Below are 25,236 nucleotides of genomic sequence, written 5' to 3' on the forward strand. Positions count from 1 at the left end.
TTTACTCTGCCATTAATGTAATTCTACAGTTATGCAATTACTAATTTGAGGAGGAGCGCGAAGCAGCTGCGCTCACCCAGCACTACAGTCCCCAGAGTGCACTGCCCCGGGCGCGTGCGCGATTGCGCGCTCCCTTTTAATTTGAATAATCTGAGAGCCCTTGGATCCAAGCCAATCAGCTGTCAGGAGCCTATGATAAATCGCAATGCATTATTGATAATCATAATTACCATGACACATGCGCACTCCACTTAATGGAGCAATTTGGCAACTCCAAGAATTTGTTTGATTTTTTTTGTATTTGTTACTGATGCATCTACCATGTCGCGTCGCAAGCAGGCGAAACCCCAGCACATCAACTCGGATGAACAGCTAATAGTTGGAAACGGTGAGTGCATGGTGGGGGGTGCAAATAAGAGACCTTCCACTTCATATTTCATAGTTTATTTGATTAATCAACAGATTATAAAGGGAAAAAAAGAGAAATCGTGTGTATGTTTTCTCATTCATGGGAGTGCGGGTCCGCTCCGCGTTCGCTCAGATCCTAATGTCCCTTTGAACTGGTTATCAGATGTGAAAGCAGCAAATATCAAAAGCATCGGATTAATTTCTTAGGTTTATCTCTCATGGGCAACTCTGGGATGAAATTGAGTGAGATGGGAAATAAAAAGTTTATGAATTCCGTTTCAAAGGCTGAAGTTAAGATGAAGAGGGGAGCGAGAGAGAGAGAGGGAGTTAGGTAAAAATGACCATTGCTTGTGCCCTTGCCATGGCCGGAGGGAGCAGGACCCGGGCTCTGACCACTGACCGATTGAAAACTCCTCGAATAAAATTCGACTAACACCCCACTCCATCTGTGTACATAAATGAGATTGAACTCCGTTTTCTCTGTGTGTGATCGCTGGGATTAGTTTTACTGTAAAAGGATTATTTTTGGGGGTGTTTGACCCAATTATTGGTCGAGTCTGGTGCGCACGCTTAGCGTGACTCACTCCTATTGATCGAGGTAGGTATAAATAGTTACAACATGTAACACAAAGAAGATCCTATCTTATCTTGTCACAATTATGTTTCAAATTTCATTTTCCTCTCTCTCTTTATCTCCCTCTTATTTATGTAGTAATTTAGGCTTCCTGTGCCTGGCGACCAGTTGATGTTGAAACTTGTTCAAAGGAAAAGGTTAACACGATTGTACTCTTCAAATGTTTGCAATAAAAGTTGGAAATAGCTGTGTTTCGTTTGAAAAATAGTGTTTCGCAAACTTAAAAAAACTTTCTTGCTTCCCTGATTCACCCTGGTACTCTTCAGCATTTCGTTGCATTTCATACCAAAGGTGGCTGTAGCTTTGTATGTTTGTGTATGTGTGTGCGCGCTGAGGGATAGGGCGAGATCGCGATCACCCTGGACTCCGAGCCGTGACCTACAGCCATCTTTGATTTCCGACTTCCTACAGCCACTCAATGGACGCATTTGTTCTATTTTAAAAAATGTCACAGAAGTTGTAGTTGAAATTGCAATGGATGTCCAGGTTAAAAGTTAACCGTTAAAAAAATGAGACCTGCGCTACCTCCAGTCTGGCTACCAATCTGGATTTACATGGTGCGATATTTAAACTTTAATTCGTAACACTGTAAGACCTTTTTTTTAAGATCCTCACAACAAAGTGACCGATTCTAGTGGATCGGTGTGAAATCAGCCTGAATTAATATCAAAAATTATTCCAAAAGCGCACACGCACTACTTTATTGTATACACTTCCCATAGCTAAGTGTGGGTGGCGGTTCTTGCGCCTTTTATCGCTCATACAAGTTTTAATCTTTATAAATTAGTATTTTCAGAATTGTAACTGCAGATTGTTTTAAAATGCGTTGCATTATAAATGATTGATGGGGGTCTAATTCGGAGCACGTGGAGCACTTTTGCATTCGTACATATCCTAGCATTAAACCCTCAGCCACGTTTACTGTTAATTATCTCAATGGCAGGACTCTTGGTGGTGAAGTGTTGTATCCATAATATTTTTTTCCCAAAAGCTTTTGCACAAGGAATATTTTTCCTGACAAATTCATCAGCTGTAAAATATTGCCACATTTGCCCCTATTTTCCCTCTGTAAAGGGGTTTATTTATATCTCTCTAATGTAATACAGCTGGAGCCCATTAGTATTGCAGTTAATTGCTGTTGTGAGCAAGAGCCAAGGATGGCCAGACTCACTAACACACTTTTTAATCAGTTTGCTTGTAAAAGTAAATTGTAACTTGCACAACAGTTGCTGGTAGTAGAACTCTTTCTTCTCGTTCTCCTCCTCCCCCTCCAAACATTTGTTATTGTCCAAATGCTTAACTATCCCGTGGCCCACCCATTGTTTGCAGTGGCAAATCCCTTAAAGAAGCATTTTGAATGTTAATGTGCTCTGAAGAACCATTCTGTAACTTCTCCATTGCTTTGAATCTTATGTTCAGGTGGGGGGATGGAAGGTGTGTGTGTGTGTGTGTGTGTTATATACATACAAACACAAAAAAAACTTGCAAACCTCTTGGACCTCTCTGTCACAAAGAAGCTTAACTGCACACTAGCTTTAAAAACAGGAGTTGCATCCCTTCTCCCACTATATAGAAGGGGCAGCATTGGTGTGCACAATGCTTTGAGGGGGAGAGGGATATTGTTAAGGAAGTGGGAGCCTTGTATGAGTTGTGGTTTAAGTGGTCATTCCTTTCAGTCTTGTTGTTTGTATACTCAGCCCCACCACCTCACACACACGTGTATAAAATTAGATTTTTTAAAATGAAATACAACTTTATTTGGAGACCGTGTTAAATGCACGATTAAAATGTTTTTCTCCAGTTTGTAATTATAATTTCTTTATGGATGTGAGGGTAAAGCTATCACTTGTAAGTTCATTGACAGAATTTAATGCTGTCTTATCCACACCTTTACAGAATGTGATCATTTGTTCAATAAACTTAAAACATAAATGGAGCAAGACTGTTAATAATGTATTACAACTTTGCTTCTGTTTGGTATACTAATTATTATTTGTTAACTGTCAAGGATGAAAATGAAAAGTTAAAAACCAATCTAGGTAACAGTGTAGATGTCTAATGTGAGATTAGCGGCATAACATGAAATATAGCATCTTCTGTTCTGTCGGTTTTGACAGCATCTGAGTGCTGCATTGGATTATCTGCTTTTGAAAGTGTTAAGTTTTCTGGAGTTGTGCTTAGTGAATCTTCAGCTACTTTTTAGATGTCAGTCCCATTTATGTTCTTGATATGTGCTTGGCATACACTACACATGGAATTCATTGTTTAATTTTGGAAGACTTGAGTATAAATAAAGCATATGTGTCTGATGAATATTGATTTGAGCTAGTCTGTAGTAATGCACAAATACTAAATTACAAGCCAAAAGTATGAATTTTGTCCATTTATTTTCTTAATGTGGTACATTTGTGAATTGTTTTCTAATTTACAAAATGTTAATCATTGCCATTTTAATAAGTACTTTAAAGCTGCTTCGTTATCCTTTGGAAGAAAGTGCATCAGTTGAGGTGAATGCACTAGCTACACTTTTTAAAAAAATGTGACAATATTTGTATTATTGGGAAATTAAAGGAGGGCCCATATGAAGCATGTTTTTGTGTTTTTAAGTAACATTGTTCTATGCAGGATGAAGTGGGGGGAGGAGATAAACAAACATTCAGACTAGGGAGGCAGTATTTTTCAGTGGGTTGAATGTGTGAGATTTTAAAGATAAATTTCTTTCAAATGGGTATTTGCTAGAATCACTTAAAGGTTATTAATCAATTGTGTGTAAGCTTGATTAAATTTTGTAATTCACTTATTCAAGGGAATATTTGTGCTACCACATGCAACTGTGTGGGGAACAGAAAATCCTGCCCTGTAACTAACTTTTCAGTAGTGGATCATTATTAAAGCTGTTTGTTTTATTTAGTTCATTGTGGTGTGTGTGTTTTAAACAAATATAATTTGGAACAAAAGCTATTGTCCAACACATCAAACCTCATGTCTCTCAGAAAATTTGTTAGATCAGTTGTTACAGTTGAATGTGCAAATACTAGAATAAATGGATTTGTGTTGAAATATCTGTAATATTTATGGTACTGTTTGAAAATTTGAGGTGTGTAAGGGCACACACTAATCTGCTGCTCACAATAGGAAGGGGATTTTTTTTCTCTATCCCTATGCTTCTTAGCACAAAATACTATGCTTTTTGTACATCACACATCTATTTATACCCAGTATGCATTTGTTTCTGAAATTTCTTAGCAATTTCTAGTGAATTTGTCAATTTTTAAAAAAAATAAGACCTTGCTGCCTTTAGCATAAATATTTACGCACAAGACATAAATATTTTCATGACCAATTTAACATTTGGTCCTAGTATAGTTGAGGCGGTGGTAGGTTTTTGGGAAACACTTTAAGGATGGTTTTAAAATATTGTGACGAGCTATTTATTTCCTTTTTAGGAGGTACAGTATATTGTAAGCATGGCATCTTTTTATTCCTTTTAATATGTACTGAAAATTTGCACAGGCAGGAATACTTATTGATGATCACTTTTTGTTATTGAGTTTCTTTTTTTGTGTGTGGTTTCTCTAGATTTGTATTTGTAATCAATACACCCAGGAAACCAGTGCTGTAGTGTATCTCTTCTCTTCTCTCACCTGGAGAGTAATTAACAGTTCGAGTTACCAGGATACATAGTAACTTTGTCCTATTTTAATTTTCTTTTTATTTTATGATGTATGATTTAGCTTCTAGCTGTATCAACATTAAAGAAGTCTTCATGCCAGAGGATTACTGGAAATGTGAACAAATAGGAAAAGCATTGTTGACTTTGTTCAGAATCATATGGGGAGTAATTGACTTTGCTGACTTGGGAACAAATGAAGTCGGTTGCCAAAAATACAAAACACAACACTGATACTTTTTACCCCTTCAAACCTAAATATGGGAATATTTACAAATTCTGTCTCAGCTGCATAATAGGATTAGAAGATGCAAAGACCATAGAAGCTTGACTTTTGTAGACTTTCTAAATATGGTGGCATGTTATCATTCTGTAAAATGAACTGATCTAGATTATTCCATTTTTACCTTGCTCCGTGAAATGTTAAGTATTATACTGGATTGAAAGTTGTTGCTATTGATACAATTTCTGACTTCTGAGCGGAGTTATAGTATTTGTTGATTGTAGTTAATTCAACCTGGGGTGTTCTCTATCTAGCCAACCATCTTGTAATAAAAAGATTCTTGCAAACATAAAATCTAAACCTTTTCCTGAAAGATTGGAGGTTGTGAGACTTCCAACTATCTAAAAGATTTGCATTTTAGTTCAGGTTTAATGTCATGTTGTCTTGAATCTAAAATAAATTGTGTTCAAAAACAGTGGGCTGTGAAACATCTATGGGTGTGCGGGAAGGGAAAAAAAAAGGCAAAAGGTTTTGGTATCAACATGCATTTTAAAAATAAATTGACCCAAATGTATTGCTGATCCTTTGCTTTCATTCAAGGCTGAACTGGCTGGCAGTACATTCGAAGAACAGATAAATTTTCTCCATTTTCCATTCTGGAAATTTTTAGTTATAAAAAAGGGACGTCAGTGATCTGTATGAGTCAGCTCATGGATCTCTGAAGAAGAATGGGTTGCTGCAGTTATTAAAGGCCTGTAGTTATGCTTGTTCATGTCTTTTTTTTTTGATGTGTGGCCTGAATGATCTTTAAACTCCAAACCAATCCCAATAGCTTCCTATGTATATTGCAACCCCAAATTGCCATGGAGATGTACACACAGAATGGTCTATAAAACGAATTGGTCAATGCAGAGCCTATAAATTGTTACAACTGACAATTCCCAAAAGAGTGTGCAAAAGATTTCCTTTCAAAGGATATGTGTAGTTTGTATTTTAATATTGTCTGCATATGGAAGGAGAATTAGTATTCAGCTGTTGCCACAAAAATGAGTAGTTGTAGTTTGATAGACCTGTTTTCCGCTGAAGCGGAATAGTAGGCAAATCTTGTGCATGCCTTTGTTTTCCTTTCAATGAAATACAGTACAGCAGATTTCTGCAAGAGCACCAACATCTTCAAGAAACTGCTGATGTAACCTTTGCCTCCTTCGGCCCGCTGGGCGGCAAGTTGATGTCAAGCTAACAATTAGGGCTCCCAAGCAATTGACCTTGGCAGCAGGGTTTTTCGTTGTTTAGTTTACTGTTAACACCATGGTAGAGTTAAGCATGACTATGAATAGGCTGTTTACCAACTAAAGCTTATTGGTGGATGTACATTTATATTAGATGTGGTTACCAGGAGCATCCAATTTTAGTTTCTCTTTGTTAATCTTTTGTGGGTAGTACTTTTTCTTATTAAGAACAAAAATTGGAGATGGGACTGGGTTTCATTGTTTTCAATTCCCTTTTTCAAAAGTGTTCTGCCAAGTTGTTCACTATCTATCAGACATTTTTTTAGAAGGGAAATTGGTTCTCTTAATTATTTAAAAATTAACTTGAGCCACATTTTGAAGTAAGTTTCTCCAAAGGGAGGGTTCCAAATTGTTTTGAACTTAAAAGTAACTGATTGCCTTGTGTTGAATAACCGTACGCAACAGTTGACCTTCAAGATTTTCTGCAACTTGAAATATTTTGGGTAAAACATTAAAATGTTGACATTTTAATTGATAAATCCTAACTTAATTCCTAAAGAGTAATTTTTTAAAATGCATGTTTTTGTTGTACTTTTGTGACTTTCTGTACAGTTGATAATATTTTTGTGCCATTATAGAAATTGCATTGTAGTAACTGTGGCTTGTCATTGGTTTTATTTGAATCAAATAATTCACAGCCACTCTTAATGAATTGTGCATCTTTTTTCATTTGGATAAGGGCTATGCCTATACAACAGTAGCAACCCCACATGAACTAGCTAGATTCACTCTCAAACCTGACTGGTGGCGAGGCTGTTTCTCTCCTGCCAGTCATAGCCATGATAGATTTTACTTTGTTTGCCTCTCACTGTGAGGCCCATGCATCAGGAGCTGGCAGAACTAGCTGACTGACAATACAAAAACAACCTTAACACAATACATGCTATGTTTCATCAGCTGCACTATACTGACCAGAAAGTCCCAAGCTTGACTCTTGGTCAGTGCTGTTATCAGTGCTATATTAAAGGCACTAAAATTGTAGGGCTTTTTTTTTGCCTGGTGTTTTTCATAAGTTTTTCTCTAGAAATGGATGGATACTCATCTTGTGGAGAAATGGCCTGTGACCGACCCTCTCTTCACCCACTCCCGTATGAATAATATTGCATTTGATTAAAGTAGAAGACTAGACTCCACTAGCAGCTATGGACCATCTCTGCTGGAGTAACTTCACCAACAGAGAAGGTAAGCAAATCCAAAATGTTCAGCAAAACCTTGCTACCAAAATCCAAACTTTTTAGTCCTGTTCATCCATCATTCTGATCTCTATCAAGCTGTTGCCAGCAAGGGAATTGTTTATTTTTAATTTTTGGCTTTACTTTAAAATCTTTTACAGCCCCACAACCCCTGATATCACACAGATTCTAACATCTTGTACCATACCTTTCCACCATTGACAGCTGTGTCTTTAGCTCTGAGGGCACTTATGTACTGGAATGCAACATATCGTTGCCTCCATTTAAGGAGGTTTTTTAAACTTCTGCCTGTGTTTGTGACCATCTGTCCTGTCTTTTCATGGAATGATATCAACATTCCCCCCCCCCCCCATGTAATGTGCTTTGGAACATATTAACAGCATTAAGGCTGTTAATGATTGTCATTGCTGTTTGTTAATTTACCTTGTGTTCCTCTGCTCAAATTTTTGAGATCAAAGTAATGGTTGCAGAAGGGAAGTACTTCTAGTTTTGGGACAGGAGCAGAAAGTATAACCAGGAGAGTATCCTCCCCAAATATGCAACGTGTTGCAGTACAAGGAGCTTCCAGTTTCCACACAGCCATGCATGTGAAGATTTCATGAGGAATAGTCTATATTGTCGTCCTACTGCGGCTAGAAGCTAAATCGAGATGTCATCTAGTGCCATTGAGATATTGAATTAAAAATAAGTGGAATTTGTTATAAAAGTGTATCAGTTTTATTTTTTAATTTTGTGGTCTTATTCATACTTCTGGACACTTCAGTGCTGTTTGCTTGACTTGGGTGCCCTCCTGTGTTAATCTTAATAGTTGCAGTTATTGTGCAAGTCATGTACAAGTAGAACAGATGTTTACTGGAGAGCTTTCAGCATTCTCCAACCCAGCAGGTGATCTAGTCCCTGTTTGAGATTAACTTTGCTTTTCAACTGCGTACTTCTGTGTCTTAATGTTTTAATTTTGCTTTTTTAAGTTAACAGTGTTCTAAATGTTAGCATGTCTTGCACTGATTGAATAAATGGAATGTAAGTGAAAATTTACTTTGATTTTTTTTTAGGGAGTTTTTTATCGTCATTGTGAAACTTAAAGCTTCTAGACAAATAATGCATTGGTCTGATTTGGGCACTGGAGCTAAATGTTTATCTTGTATGCTATTTATACAATGGCCATGGCTTTTTCAACTGTGACATGTATTTTCTATATTAATTTATCTTTTTTAAAAAGAGAATAAGTACTTACAAAGCTGAAAGGGAGTTGCATGACTATGGAAGAGAAGTTGAATATAATTCTGTTGAATCAGATGTCATTATTTGCCTGATGTAAAATAATATAGATTATATGACAGCTATCATAAACATAAACTAGTCTAATCTGGGGAAGATGGTGACAAAGTCTCACATGGGAAGTGGGGGGGGGGCTGGCAATTCCATCTAGAATTTGATTTTTGACTTTGGCATTATTTTGATTCCATGAGATTTAATTGAAGGACCTTTTTTTTCAACCATAGTGTTTTCAGAAATACTGTTTACATGCCACTAAATAAGCAAATAGAAATGCTTGAGGAATTGATGCTTTTGTGAATAATTTAAGAGTTTGAATGTTATCAAGGTTCTGTGCTGCTGTATATGAAATGTTTATCTTCCTCCAGCCTTGCAAATAAATTTTCCCTAGAGTGCTCTGTTTCCATATGAAGTGTAGGTGCATGGTATTTAAACTGTTAATTTGAACAACTTTTTAATTGTTCTGTTGGTTAACTAAGTATAATGCTGCCCTTATCTTCGCATCGGCTGGGTTGAAATCAGTTAGTGCTTTTTTGTCTTAATACCATTTGGCAGCACTTGGATCTCAAATCCCTGCTGAGTTTGGTGCATTCCCAACATTTATTGGATTACAGGATGCTTGGAGATTACATTCTTGAAATTCTAGGATCTAGATAAAAGAATGAAGTCGGAACAATGAAGTTTTCTTTTGAATGTCTTTTTGATTTGTAGTTCTCCACCCTCTGTGTCCCGATTAAACAATGATGTTGGGCAGAGATAATACATTCTGGATTTTTAATTGTTAAACTGTAGTTGCGTTATTTTGCTTGTTATTGGAAAGCTGCACTATTGCTTAATTGTTTAAAGCCAGGCAGGCTTGCATTTCTGAAAGCAACCTGTATTATTAGAGGCTGTTTGGCCTCTCCGTGAAGTAGAGCATGAAACACTAGTCAGTGCTATGCTGTGTCTGCTACTCTCATCCATAAAAAGAAAAACATTATTTATGATGGCAACAAGTGTTCTCTGCTTCTGGTTTACTTGAATCCATTTGGTTGTCTAATTGTAATTGCAAGTAAAGTTTAAGCTTGAGATAACTGCAAAGTAAGTTTGCTTGGCAATTGCTTAAGCAGAATGAGGGTAGCGTATGCTTTACAGCCCCAGCGATTAGTGTTCAATTCCCGCTGCTGCATGTGAGGAGTTTGAACATTCTCCCCGCGGTGGCGCAGGTTTCTTCTAGGTGCTCCGTTTTCCTGCCATGGTACAAGGACTTGCGTGTTAGGATCACTAAACTATAGGCATGCAATGTCGATGCTGGAAGCATTGTGAAACTTGCAGGTTGCTCCCAGCACATCCTTGGATTGTGTTGGTCGTTGATGCAAGTGATGCATTTTACTGTATGTTTCATAAAGCTAATCTTGTAGATAATCGTGGATATGGATACTGAGCAAAATATTAAATTCGTCAGAATCATGCCTAAAATATCTGCATATGTATTTCCAATAATCAGATAATGGAATTTCAAAGGTTTTGGATCATGTTTTACTGTACTTGCTCAATTTGTCATCATGAAATACAGCTTTGTAAACTCCAGGTTTTAATTGCTTCAGTATTTGATGCATCTTGTAAATGAGATTTCGATTGAGAAACCTGTTGCTGTTCACCATGTACTTTACTGTAAAAGACCACAATATTTGTTCTACTTAAACTGTTTCCAAATCAATGAACTGCTTTAATTTATTTGACCTTATCTAAGAAATCGGAGCTAACAAGGATGTGAACAGCAGCCTCTAGTGAGGGCAAGAACACTGATTACAATCTGTGCAGGAAATTCAGAGAGCCTCACTAATGAGACAAAGGCAACTGTTTCTTAGGCTTTTAACTTACTTATGGAGTTCAGCTGCTTTCCTTTTGGCTCTGTAAGTGTATATATTGGGAACTAAGGACTTGAATAGGGTATCTTGTTACAAGAGGTTAACAGGAAGTGGGTTTTACTGGTCAGTTTTAGTGTTGTGCATGAGTGAAGTGAACAGCTATGTGCTAACTGCTATTGAATGGTACAGTTTTGCAGAATGGGTCGGCACTTAGGGTGGGGAAGGAGTGCTGTTAGTGCCATGTGACTGGAATATCTCTCGCATGTCTAAATGGCATGTTTCTCGTTTAAATATAGCTAGAAAATTTGTTTAATACATTTCCATTCTGGCAATTGTATGGCTATTATCTGTACAATGTCTGTGACTTTATTTTGGAGAAGTCTTGTAAAATTATTCTCTCTTGCTTCCTTGTTATGGTGTGTTAATTTTTCTGGTCGCTATTGAGGGCATTGCTGCATTCAGTTCCAGAAGTTCTCTGGTACTAGCATAGGTGTCTTTTGGTCAAGATGGTAAATATTTTAAAAATGAATGCAAAAAGCAGGAGAGTAGTTTGACTTTCTGCTCATACTATGTCAATGTATGTGCATGTCCATGGCAATTTATTTAGCATCAGTGGGCAGTGATGATGCTTGATTATGGTTTTCCTTTCACTAGGATGAGGCAAAGAAACTAAAGTTAATGTTATCATTTACTTAACAGAAAGCAGTGGATAACTTCAAGCCATCTTGTGTCATTTAATGTAATCACTGAGCCTGCACAAGGTTATGGATATTGTAACTCCTGTTGAAAATAAACCTTTGTATTCTACAGCAGTATGGCTGGCATGACATGGAATTAATAGAGTTAAACAAGCACATTTAATCGTGAGTGGTTCAGATATGTTTTTGCAAAGTTGATGCAGTGTCAGCAGTTCTAAGAAAAATAATTGCACTTTATTGTGCCTTTAACAATGTTAGGATGTCCTAAGGGTAGTTTTGAAATGGAGTCTACTGTTGTGGTCTGTAAAGATCAAGACTTAATCCGTGACCAGGTGTAATTGAATGTGTCTGCTAATATGCAAGTTGCAATAGCAGAGCTTTGGGAGCTCTGTACTTTAAGGTTAAATTGCAGAAATTGGTGATTTTTACATTTGGAGCAAAGAATATTGAGAGTGAATTTAACATTAAAGCTCATACGGTAGATGGTTCAGACTTTGAGAAAGATTGAAAAATATTGAACAGTAGATGCAACGGGGAAGCGGGGTAATCTTTTTTTACTCAAATTCTCTGCCAGTGAAGGTGATAGAAACCAAATCAATCAATAGCTTCCGAATAAATTGGGCAACGGAGAGAGAGCAGGGCAATGTGAAGGGTAAGATTACTGCATTATAACTGGTATAGACTCAGAATCATTATGGTAGAGGTGTGGTTTCTCAGAAATTCAAAATCTGTCGAATATTTTGCTTACTGCTGTCTTAGCAAAAATAGTGGCTGATTCACTTAGCTAATTGCCTCACTATTGCTTATGATCTTACTTTGTTTAAAATTATTTCATTAGAATAGTGACTGCACTTTGGCACTTTCGAAGGGCCCGGGGTTAGTTTGGAAGAATTTCCTAAAACAAAACAGAAGTTAGGAGGGAGAATATTTTCAAAGGCAGAGAAAAAGGTGAGGGCTTAAGGACAAAAGAGATGTGGGGTGGGGGGGAGAGATTAAGCATGAGCAGAGGCATGCCATTTTTTTGTGCCTACTGCGCCATTCCGTGAGGTCATGGCTGATCTGGGTCACAAACTCCATAACCCTCCTTCTCCTCCCCCCCCCCCCCCATATCAAATAAAATCTTATAATTGCTGTTTTGAATATACTGAGGAAGTTGGATTCTGCAAACACAAGCAAATGCTGGAGGAACTCAGCAGGTCAGGCATCATCTATGAAAAAGAGTAACAGGTCGAAGTTGGATTCCACAGCCCTTTGCAATATATTCCAATAATTCATTACACTCCATGAGAAGGAACAACTTCTCAGCTCTGTTCTGAATGGCTGCCCACCATTATTTTGAGAGATTAATCACTGGACCTCCCAGCCTTGGAGATATGAAACATCTACCCTGTCAATTTGATTTAAGAATTATGAAAATCCAGATTTGACAAAGGGCCTTGGACTTGAAATTTTCTTTTTCACAGATGCTGCCTGACCCACTGAGTGTTTCAAGCTTTTCTGTTTTTGCTTTAACGATTTTCTCTCACACTACTTGTTTTTCTAAACTCCTAGAGCTTATGGGCCTAGCCTGTCTCGTCACTTCTCATAAAATAAATGCTAAAATGATCCAAATCTTTTAATGAACCTTTTGTACACTTCTATTGAAAATTTTCTTCCTTTGCTGGGCAGGCATTCCAGATGTGATCTCACTGGGGCTGTATATAATTGAAGCAATCTGTTTGTACTCCTGTGATAAAGGATGACATATCATTTGCTGCCTTAATTGCTTACTGAATCTTTAGTGGTTCTTGTACAAGACACCAACACAATTTGCCAACTTGTATTTTTTTTTTAAAGAAGTAGAATGGCTAGGTTTGGTAATTGTGATTACTTGGAAGAGAACTGTAAAGCGGAAACAATCAAAGTTATTTCTTGAGGTTAAGTTGAAGGAGGTTAAGAGGTTGCACTAGTCTGTATAGCTTGCATTGATAAGTGTTACCCGGAGAGCTCTTGCAAAATTGCAGGTGAAAATTGTAATATTTACTCCGAAAACTGAAGAAGTTTTTCAAGAAATGGAAGAATCCAAGAAAATATCCTGTCTGTGAATATACTATGAATGGTGCTTTTTCAGATACTACATGAGAGAAATTGGAGAGCTCCGCTCAATCAATGTCACTATCTATAAACAGTGAGTGGCTGAAAATCTTCCAAGCTCCACCCATGGCACTCTCGAAATGTCTGACATGGTGTGCACTGCATTGCCTTCACAGGATTTAATTCTTTGCTGGAGAAATTTTTGGATCTCTGTTCTGATGAAAATGTTTTTATCCTAATTTTTTGATGCCAGTTTATGGTGAATCTTCAGGGGCAATGAATAATATAATCTAGTTACTGAGCATGTGGAATTCAAAGCCCCATGGCCTGGAATGGTAGTCTTCTGTTTAACAATGGTGCAGTCACAACCTGCCAGGTTTATTTAATGCCAAGTTGTGTTGTGTTTCTTGCATTGTTAAGGGTTTACTCCATAAAGATGCAATTGGGCTTTAGATCGGTGTTGGAATAATATCTTGTCACTGAACTTCATTATAAATAAAGCCAGAAAAGCTGGCAAAGGTTACTTTTGTGTTTCTTTTGTACTTTGCAGACATATAATTGGTGTTTTGTGTTATTAAGAGATTTCATGAATGTCTTTTCCAATCAGACTGGTTTGATAGAAGGTTTGAGATACAAAAACATGTTCTTGGCAGGCGGCCTTCGTGTGTAAGCAATAAAGGGCAACTCATTTTCTGTGGTCCTCAAGTAAAACTAGTAAGTTCATAATATGTTAATGGAAAAATGCATTCTTGAACTAAGATAGCTTTTATGATTTAAGGACATTTCAGCACTCATTTATATTTAAAAAAACATTTTGCAATTAATGTGAACAAAGTAATTTCCTGCAAGTTGTATACAGGCTGATAAACTCTTATGTGGAAGGGAAGAGATCAAGGTTATTGTGATTTAGTAGTGAGATTGGTGGCAAACGTGTGGAGGGAAGAATTGGATACTACTGCAGTACAGTGCTCAGTGGGGTCTAAATGGGTTGGTTAATTTGATAATGAGCAATTGTTTTTTTTTCAAAAAAGAACCTTTTTTTAAACAAAATATGTAAAATAAACTTATGCACCAGGAGGCAATTATGCAGCATGGTTAGATCTTGGATCAGCAACCTACAACACTTTTATGGACATGTGTCAGTCTTGTCTGTAATTGACTGTACAGAGACTGATACAGTACACACACCCCATACCATTTCAAGATCCACCCACAAGCCACCCAGTGAAAGGAAAGTTATCCTGTAGAGGCATTGTTGGGAACTGCTGGATATAACTCCTTGAAGGAGTAACTGATGTCATCATACAGTTTACCTCTGACCAGGAAGAGTGAATACCAAGAGGCAAAGACTGTTCTTGCATGTTGCAAGTTCAAGGACCTACCTGATGCCAGTTTGAGACAGTAGGGGCCTGTCCCTCAGTGGGTAGATCTTGCATTGACAATGACTGCAATTTTTTCAAGACCTCTTAAGGAATTGGCACCAATGGGATGGGCTGCAAGACTCTTAGAAATTTCTAGCAATACCCCAGTGTTTCTCTTTTGTTGTAGAAAGCCTTGTATTTGTGAACTTAAGAGATTCCAGATCAATCTGATGCCAAGAAGGAGGATGTTTTTTGAGGAAGGCTAGAGAAGAATTGAATTAGTCTTCTTAGTTTAGGGGAGTAGAAGACATCTGCTCTCTGAGAGAAAAAAAGCATGAACATTCAGGCTTTGAGAGATAAACAATGATCAGCTTTTTGTACTTTTTTTCTGAATGTTCTGGCACCCTCTTTAAAGGTTTATGACCATGTTTCTGGATTGGTTAACTGTGTTTTCTGTTCAATATTATTCATGCAGTCCCTTTGTCTCATGTACATACTGTTTGTGAATGTTAACAAATGTATTTCAGATCTCGTTGTTGTGAGTGTCTTGATTATTTATTGAAATAGGAAGTACACACACCATGTACTTTCAGATATTGTTTCTGGTAACATTTGAAGTAAATGGCACTTCATTTGTTTCCATGTCTCCTGTATTTGATAATGTGGCTTAATGGGGATTACAAGTTTCTGACTGTGAGGTTAAATGTCAAAGCAAGTCCAGATGTAGTAATGCAGGAATCATTGGTTTCACCACTTTCCAAGATTCTTGCCTACTGCTTAGATAAGGGCAAAGCTTACAGAGTAAATTAGCATAATGATCAGTAGAGTAGGCCATGCAAGTTGATGGGAGAGGATAAGATGTGTTATGGGGGATATTGTAGTTGGTGTTTGGCAACAATGGACTAGGAGTTCCAAAAGGTGTATTGTATGCCTTGTACCATGTTTAAATATAGTACCATTGGAGCCAAAGACATGCCCACAGTCCAAAGACACATCGGTTAATAGGCTAATTGGTCATTGTAAATTATCCCATGTTTAGGCTAGAGTTATATTGGGGGTTGCTTGGTGGTGTGGCTTGAAGGATCTATTCCGTGCTGTATCTCCAAATAAATAGTAGTGATCAGTTATCTTGGATGATGTAGAAAGGAGCATGTGAAGGGAAAACTATAATCAAGTTCTTTTTGAGGGAGCTTGAAGGTTTGGTTCAAATTAAAATGTACTAATTGCAGGGAAGTCACATTTTCTTTTTTGAGTCCAGTCTGGTAAAGTAGGAGAGTTTTCCAAATAAGTAAACCAGCCAAGGAAGAGGGTATTTTTGAAGTATTGTGTAATGAATTTGACTGATTTTTCTCTCCTTGGTCTGAAGCAAGTCATACATCTGGATAAATTATCCACGTGTAGGGTGTATAGTGATTGTGATTAAGATAGACTTGGAAACTATTAATATACCATCCGGTAGCTAATAGCAGACATTTAAGAAAATCATAGTACTGAGTATGCAAGTACAACTTGGAAATATTGTAAAAGAACAGGTATGATGATCAAAGTTAAGATAGTACAAAGCTTTTATTAGTTAAAAGGCAAGCTGGAGAATTTTTAGAATTTGACAAAAGATGACCAGACATTCAGTGAGGAGGAAAATAAAAAAAAGCTTTAAGTTTGTATAGAAACGGTCAGCAAAAGAAGATGCAATCCATTTTTGAGGAAGATAAATTGGTAAATGAAGAATATAGATATTATGTCATTTCCCATTACTTCTATTTTTTTGTTTTGTCCTTGCAATGAGAATTAGAAACTTGAATTTCTTATTTAGTGAGTTTCTCGTTCTTATTAAAATAACCCCAAAATGTAATGTCATTAGAAAACAAACTGATCTCAAAAATCACTCTATCATCTACCATAGCTCCTGGAATGTTTTGAGTTGAGTAGTTTAGTTTATGATTCTCCAAAATGCCCAGGGTTTTAAAATATTCCGCATGGATTGGAAGACAAGTATAATGCTACAATTAAAGATGAGTTGGGTGGGGGGTGGAATTGGAACTATTAATCAGTCAGCCTCTTAGTTGGGGGAATTATTAAATTTTATTAACAAGGATATTGATGTAGATTTTAAAATAAATTATAAATGATACTTTTAAACATGTAAATAAGCTATGAACATGTTATTTTGATGATCAGGAGTTTGTAAATTGTGTGATTCAGATATCACTAAAAACTCCAGAATTCTTGGGATTGATATTATTATGGATTTTCAAATACATTTTGTTTCGCAAACAATATGGGTGTTGGCTTTAGGAGCCCGTGATGTTGGTGAATTTGGAGTTGCATGTGAGTACACTGAGCAAGGAGGACATATTTCCCTTCTTGTCACTGTGTGAACGAAATGGGATTTTGCACCAATCCCAGCAGTTTGATGATAAACAATAGGAATAAATGGGGGGGTGGGGCCTCATGGGTTGGCAGATGGTAACTACAGGGGCACTGATTATGTGTTACTTGGGCCTCACTATTCGGAATGGCATAGAAGAAGGTGTGTATTTGGCGCGCAAGGTGGTGCAGCTGGTAGGTCTGATGTCTCTCATTTCTCATGACCACAGTTTTGATTCTGACCTCTGATATTGTCTTCCTGGAGTTTTAGATGTTCTTTCTCCCTATGACCTCTTGGATTCCCCTTGGGTCCTCTGGTTTCCTTTCACATCCCAAAGATGTGCCGGTTAGTAGATTAAACTGCATTGTAGATATGCTGCTACTAAGGGCGGGTGAGTGGTAGCGTCTAGAGAGAATTGATGAGCCTGTGGGGAGAATAAAAAAAGGATAGTTGCGAGGCACCTGATGGGCCAAAGAGCCTGTTTCTATGCAGTAAGACTGACCAAAATGCATAAGAATGTAAATGGGTGAAGTGAGTAATTTAAAACATGGCTATAAAATGTAATGGTAAGATTTGCATCTTGATTATAGGGGAAAAAATATTTCTTCAAAAAATAAGATTGTGAAATATTGATGCAGTTGGATGATCTTGTAGATGAATCAAGGTAACATGGAATATCTCTAGAAATAGGGAAAACAGTAATATTAACCTTTTTAATTGTAATGGGATTGGAATCCAAAGGTAAAGAAGTCTTGTAGAACAGCAGTCCCCAACCACCGGGCCGCAAAACATGTGCTACCAGGCCACGAGGAAATGATACGAGTCAGCTGCACCTTTCCTCGTTCCCTGTCATGCACTGTTGAACTTGAACATAGGGTTGCCAACTGTCCCGTATTTGCCGGGACATCCCGTATATTGGGCTAAATTGGGTTGTCCCATACGGGACCGCCCTTGTCCCACATTTCCCCCGCTAAGGTAGAGCATTCCTATGAAACCTTCGTGCTGAAATGTCGTAAAGCGAAGAAGCAATTACCATTAATTTATATGGGAAAAATTTTTGAGCATTCCCAGACCCAAAAAATAACCTACCAAATCATACCAAATAACACATAAAACCCAAAATAACACTAACATATAGTAAAAGCAGGAATGATAGGATAAATACACAGCCTATATAAAATAGAAATAATGTACATACAGTGTAGTCAGGAAGATTAAGCCAAAACTGATTTGTAAGGGGAGAAAATCGGCTTGTACGTGCATGCACACATCACATATGACGCACGTCATGCATGCGCAGTGCCCGCGCAAGGCTTCATGGTCATGGTAGTCTTTCCTGGGGCAAGCAGAAGTGCCCCGTATTTTGTCCCTTATTTGGGAGTGAGAAAGTTGGCAACCCTAACTGTAAAAGACATGTTGAGGTGAGTTTAACCCTCCTTAAACACCCCCCCCCCACCACCACCACCGGGTTGGCTGGTCTGCAAGAATATTGTCAATATTAAACACCAGTCCGCGGTCAAAAAAGGTTGGGGACCCCTGTTGTAGAATTTGTATTGGGTATTGCTGAGACCGAATCTGTATTTGAATCTTATGTAAGAACGTATTCCTCATTTTTTTTAGGAGGAGAATGCTGGAGAACTCTGGAGTGACTGAGTTACTGTAAGAGAAGAAATTTAACCAGACCAAGTTTGTTTTTCTTGCCAAGCAGTGATCCTTCAGTTTTATAGGCAGAGCAGCTCTCTGAGCAAATGGAAACGTTCAATATGAGAGCTATTTGAAGCACTGTTAATCCAGTAGCTGTATTCAATCGTGCATATTGTGCTATGCATATTTGCTCACACTCACATGCAAGTTTGGACCTAAACACAGTAGATTGTATCCACTGCCTCCTTCCTTGTTTCACATCCTCTTGAAACCTCACACCTGGAGTCCCCTCTCTTGCCTTTCACTGGCTCCCTGACCTCTTTTTGCCTGCACACAGACAGCCCATCTTCTCTCTCTCCCCCCCCCCCACCCCCACCCCCACCCCAGCATCTCCTTACGGAGCACACCAGTCCGCACTTGTAGCTGAGTTCAGGTTCTTGTGGGATCCACAGTTGGGATTGATGGTGTGATCTGTGGACCCTGTATTGAAGGATTTCTCCAGAGGTTACTTAATTTCATCCAGTATTTAAATAAATGGGTGATTCTGAGGGGCTTACTTCATTGGCTAGGGAGATGCGAGTTAAGGTTGAAGCCTTGAACTGGAAGCTGGCTGTTTAGAAGATATTTACCCTTTGTTATTAATGAGCAGCTAGCATTATGTGAATCTGAAAGCTGTGGATGTGGATATGAAGTGAAATGGAGACTGTTGAAAAGGTGAACTGAGGTAAATCTGCTCTAATATGTAATAGTACAAAAGACTCCAAACAGCTGAGTGGCCTCTCCATGCTCTTTTATGGTTACTTAGCTACAGCTATTGTTCAAGTATCTTGATCTTGAAAGTGATGAGCTGTAGTGATGCATACCAATACCTGACTTGCCAAATCTCTATACACATTACCAAGCATTAAAGTGACTGGGCGGATGGATTTTCTTCGGGGGCGCAGGCATCTGCCAGTAGGAATGTATGCCTCATCTCGTCCATGCTTTTGGGGGGAGGGGGAAACTCCTCCGTGAGTTGCAACTTCTAAGGTCGTGGATGTTGAGGAGACTCCCTAGCTTACTAAGTCCGTGAAGACATTTGCTGGCCACTATTCCCATGCCTGCTTGTTTTCCCCCATCACAGCTGTTTCTGTGACTCTTTCCCAGACACTTGTTTTTGTTCATTTCTGACTTGCAGACAGTTTGAGTTATAAACAGATCTCAGCAACGGGACCCTTTTGTAACCTGGGAACTGCCTGTAGTGACTAAAACTTGTCTGATTGCTTCAACTTGCTTTTGCTCACTGACATTATGCATGGAAATGAAATAAATATCTCTGTAGGTCTGAAGAGTTTGTTTGTTGTTTTGTCAACATAAAAACCAATTGCCCACCATTGAGAACATCTACCATAAACACTGCCTGGGCAAGGCGAAAAGCATTATTGCATCTCACCCTAACCATGGATTTTTTTACTCTCCTCCCATCCGGTAGGCACTACAGGAGCCTCCGCTCCTGCACCAGCAGGCATAGGAAGAGCTTCTTCTCTGAGGCTGTGACCCTGCTGAACCTCACATCACAGCGCTAAGTAGTATTGCACCCATATTGTACTGTCTCAGTACTTTTATATTTGTGTACTGTAGCACTTTTTATTCGCAGTTATTTTGTAAATAACACTTTTTTGCATTTCTGGTTAGATGCTAACTGCATTTCATTGGCTTTGTATCTGTACTCGGTACAATGACAAAGTTGAATCTAATCTAATAAAATGAAGCATAAATAATTCAATGTCTTGAGAGAACTGTGTCTGTAGCATTTTTTTTTCAAAATTTGACAAAAAGCTGGACTTTTGGTACTATCTATTGTGAAACATTCAACTAGTCTATCCTGCCACTTTTATATAAAGTAGAAATCCACTTGTGTATTATAGTTTTTAATTTAAAATTTTTATTACATTTTTGAGGTAAAAAAAAATTAGTTTTGAAAATATCTTGGTTGACTGGATTTGCATTTAGAATTGGAGTTGTGAAGTTGTAATACAATAGCTTTCTTCGCCATTCTTTGAAAGTCATGGCTTCTCAACTTGGGGTCTACAGACTACTCAGTTAATGATAGGTGTCCATGGCATAGACCTATTGGCATCTGGTGAACATGCACTCTGATTCATGCAAATGTGTCCATTGGAAACCAGTAGTTAAGCTTAGCTTACCACTCTTGGAAATTAATCTCTTTATTTCTCTTCTATAAATTTAAAAAAACTCATAAGGCAAACATAATAAATTTCTGTTAAATAACTGGCTTAAGCCAAATAGGATTTAATTTTTCCAAAGGTTGACTTGGTAGATTTAATTTAAATACAGGTTGTAAATTGATTTTAATTAATGCTATTTACAACATGAAAATTTATTGACAACGCTGAATAGTAAAGTTACTAAAAACCATAAGCCAAAGCCACACTGCTCCTCAAAGGCAGACCTTTTGTTTCCAGATATGAAGACAAAGCATTTAATATATCTTGGCCTTTTTCTGTTGCAAACAGCTGCCTGAAACAAAGTTCTCTTGAATTTCACCATTATTTGCAAATCCTGCAAATACTACAACATGACATTTATAGGTAAAATTTATTGACTCATCAACCTGGATAGAGAAGCTATTGTTTTTTTAAGATTGAGGATGCGCAGTCCTCTTTTATTGTCATTTAGTAATGCATGCATTAAGAAATGATACAATGTTCCTCCAGAATGATATCACAGAAACACAAGACAAACCGACTGGAAAAACTGACAAAAAACACATAACTATAACACATAGTTACAACAGTGCAAAGCAATACTGTAATTTGATGAAGAACAGGCCATGGGCACGGTAAAAAAAAAAGTCTCAAAAGTCTCTCGAAAGTCCCATCATCTCATGCAGATGGTAGAAGGAAGATGAAACTCTCTTCCTGTCATGAGCTTCCAGTGCCACAAACTTGCCGATGCAGCATCCTGGAAGCACCCAACCACAGCTGACTCCTGAGTCCGTCTGAAAACTTTGAGCCTCCAACCAGCCCTCTGACACCGAGCGCTTCGGCCCCGGCAATAGGCAAAGCCGAGGATTTGGGGCCTTCCTTCCGGAGATTCTCGATTGCACAGTGGCAGCGAAGCAGGCATTTCAGAAGTTTCTCCAGGTGTTGCTCCGTGCTTCTCACGTCTGTCTCCATCAAATCAGGATTGTGCGCGGCCCCTAGTTAACACATACGATTTCATTTCGGAGCGGCCGTGCACGCTGTGTCGCGTCGTCATCTTCTCCTTCCCTCAGTCTATCACACAAAACCTCTTCAGTATCATGTGACATGTCATCGCTACATCAACTTACCATACTGCTTGAGAGTAAAATCTTTTCAATTTCTTGTACTGCATCTTGTCCTAGCGTTTTACCCACTATGATTTTACAATACTAGGTTCTCACCAACTGTGATTTTCTTTCCCCCTCTCTTCCTCCCCCGCCCCCACCCCACTTCTGGATAATAAGTTCTGCTTCTAAATAACTTGCTTCCTGAACCCTTTTACTGACTGTGAAATCATTAACAAAAGCTTTACTCTGTTTTGAGATTCCCAATAGTCGTTTAAAATAAATAACACTTTTATGTATCATATGGCTGTGATTTGTAGTTAAGTGTCTTTTCAATTTGGCTGGAGCCATTGCTACATTTGCAAGTGGCTTGCCACAGACTAGGCACAATGGAATAGGACAACTTGGATCACCAGTCCATGTAAAACCCATTGATCAGTAGCTTTCATTGTAATGATGGGCTTTTTTAATGTCTATTGTTGCACTAGTGCAGTGAAATGACACAGAAAATTGTACCATCAGCCAGACATGTATGTAAAACACAGGGGTTAATAAAATATAATAAAAAGAATGGCATAATAAATAACTAAACAAGAAAACTGCAAAAACTACGAAAACTTCACAATGTAACTCACTTCTAATCTACACAACCGACCTTTTTGTAACATTCACAACAGCAAAGTGGCAGGCCAGCAGCTAAACTGTGGCATGTAAAAATAAATAAATAAAATTCCTTTAAAATGAAAATTTCCCTCCAATTTTCTACTACACTTGCAGCTTGTAAGGGAAACTTAGCGGAGGTATTCGGGAGGGAGAGGCTGACGTCACGGCCCAAGTTGGGTGAGTCCATTCAATGCTTGGAAAACGAGTTTCATGCTCCCCATCTTGCTGTCCTTCCCTCTGTGTAATGCAGCGCTCACCATTTGTCAAAGGCCTCCCCATCTCACGTCACAAACTGGGAATAAAATAAACCAAATAATCATGGTCCCAGTGCGCACTGCCACACTGGGCTGAGAGACCGCTAATGAGATTGCGAACGGGGCTGCTCAGCAGTCCGGGCACTAGTCTCGTACATTACGTGAAGTTCAAAAAAAACTTTCGACCTCTCTTAAACCCTGCTGTAGAGAGTCTATTCTGATTGTGTCGCATCCTTTAGAGCTAGATTGGAGTCTACCACTGATTTTTTTTTTCCTCTTTCTAGTTGGTGGATGATCTGATTTGGTTAGCCCTTTGATTCACTTTCAGTTCAAGGAACCTACCTTAAATACTGTACTTCATGGATTTGGGTGTGATAGAATGGGGTAGTTTGTGCTGATTCAGCATGTCATCTAAAACTTTAGCACACTTCCGACAGATAAATAGTGAATAGCCTGACTGGTTGCACTATGGCCTGGTATGGAAACACCAATGCCCAACACTGGAAAAGCCTACAGACAGGTGGTGAATACAGCCCAGTCCATCACAGGGAAAACACTCCCCACCATTAAGCACTGCCACAGGAAAGCAGCATCCATCATTAAGTATCTCCTCCATTCAGGCTATTATTGTTCTTCACCCATTATTCTACTGAACCAGAGTGAATAACCCACTCACCTCAACTCTGAGCTAATTCCACAAACTATGGACTTACTTTCAAGGACTCTAGAAATCATGTTTTCAGTATTATTTGTTTATTTATTATTTTATATTTTCACAGCTTGTCTTTTGCACATTGGTTGTTTGTCAGTCTTTGTAGTTTTTCATTGATTTGTAGTATTTCTTTGATCTACTGTGAATTCCTGCAAGGTAATAAATCTCAAGGTGGTGTATGGTGACATTATACATACTTGAATAATAAATTTACTTTTGAATTTTGCAACCTTGGAGAAAGTGAAGAATTCCCTGTTCTGTAATTTTAAAAGGTTTGCTTGTATGGTCTTTCAATAGGATAAAGTTTCCCAAGATGATTGAAGTGTTATCAAATAAGACTTGATGCAGACCCACAAAGATGGTCAAAAACTTTGGAGGGTTTTAAGGAGCACCTTTTTAAAGGAGACCACCAGTGCTGAGGTTTGAGGAAGAAATTCTATAACTTGGGGGGCCTATTCAATTATTGAAGGGGCTGTGAACGCAAGGATGTGCAACCAGCCAGAAAAGGAGCAGTTCGGATACCATGCTGTGTTTTCAAGCTGACAGGAGTGATTGAGATGAGGTGGGGTGGGCTACAGAGGGAATTGTAAATGAGAGTGAAGATCTTAAGCTAAAAAAAACTGCTAGGGGAACTCAGCAGGTTTCTTAGTTTTTATTTTGCCTCAGATTCTAGCGTCTGTGTTTTCTTGCCTCCAGTGAAGGTACTTTTAAAGTTGTGGCGTGAATGGACCAGGTGGGAGGGTAGACCAGTGAATATATGAGGTATTGATAAAATGGCACTTAGTGGAAGTTAGGATATAGATGACAAAAAGTTTTGCATGAATTGAAGTTTATATGGTGTAAAAAAAAAGATTGGACTAATTGTATATCATTGTTAGGTAACATCTAAGCTGCTAAGAACGGTCAGTGTGTACATCTTTCTTCAAAGCATTGGTTATCTTAATTTTGTAATCAGGAATATGACTTGCATTTTCTTTATTTTGGGGTCTGATGCTGTTGCAGGATTATAATACTTATTATTTAATTTGCTTTCAAGAATGCCTGACATTTTTTTTGTTGCACCTTACTGGTTTTCATTAACTATGGAAGTTTGAGGACTGCAATGTGTTGGAGCTCCCTCTAGAGTTAAAATAACTAATGAAAAATGTGTGCGTTCAAGATTCTTTACAAGAAGCCTCTTGAATTGTATAAAAACAAGGTCTTCATCGTCCTGTTTTTTTTTGTTGCTTAATTTTTGTGTTTATTTATTCACTTGTCATTGCTGCCAAGCGCACATATCCATTTTAACCTGGGTCTCATTAAACTGTTCCTGTCAACTAATTTATTTCCATTCCTTCACTTTCAACCTTTGTGGTCTTTTGTTCATGTGATTTGACCAAGGATTTAATTCTGACAATAGATCAAACTTCAGTGTAACATAGTAAACTAATTTTAAAAATGCATATTGCACATTTACCAGTAAAAGAATGTTTGTTCTACAATTAGCTAAAGTTTATATGGTGTTAAGGTAATATGGTTACATAACTTTTAAAATTAAAGGTGCTACTTGTGTGTTTGGAGGGGGGAAGAAGGTGAGAAGAGAGCACAAAGCTATGGGCATTTTGATTATCC

The 25,236-nt window shown here is 38.1% G+C and overlaps 1 protein-coding gene across 1 annotated transcript in view; it reads left to right on the top strand.

Annotated features, from left to right (window-relative positions):
- Nucleotides 1-312: 312 nt before the first annotated feature.
- Nucleotides 313-25,236, top strand: part of sall4 (spalt-like transcription factor 4) — a 49,069-nt gene continuing 24,145 nt past the window's right edge. Inside the window, exon 1 of the mRNA XM_072276827.1 lies at nucleotides 313-388. Coding sequence (XP_072132928.1) covers nucleotides 322-388 — 67 coding nt within the window. The 5' untranslated portion in view covers nucleotides 313-321. The remainder of the gene's footprint in view (nucleotides 389-25,236) is intronic.

This window comes from Mobula birostris, chromosome 2 (genome assembly GCF_030028105.1).
Source record: "Mobula birostris isolate sMobBir1 chromosome 2, sMobBir1.hap1, whole genome shotgun sequence".
In the NCBI taxonomy this organism is placed as follows: domain Eukaryota; kingdom Metazoa; phylum Chordata; class Chondrichthyes; order Myliobatiformes; family Myliobatidae; genus Mobula; species Mobula birostris.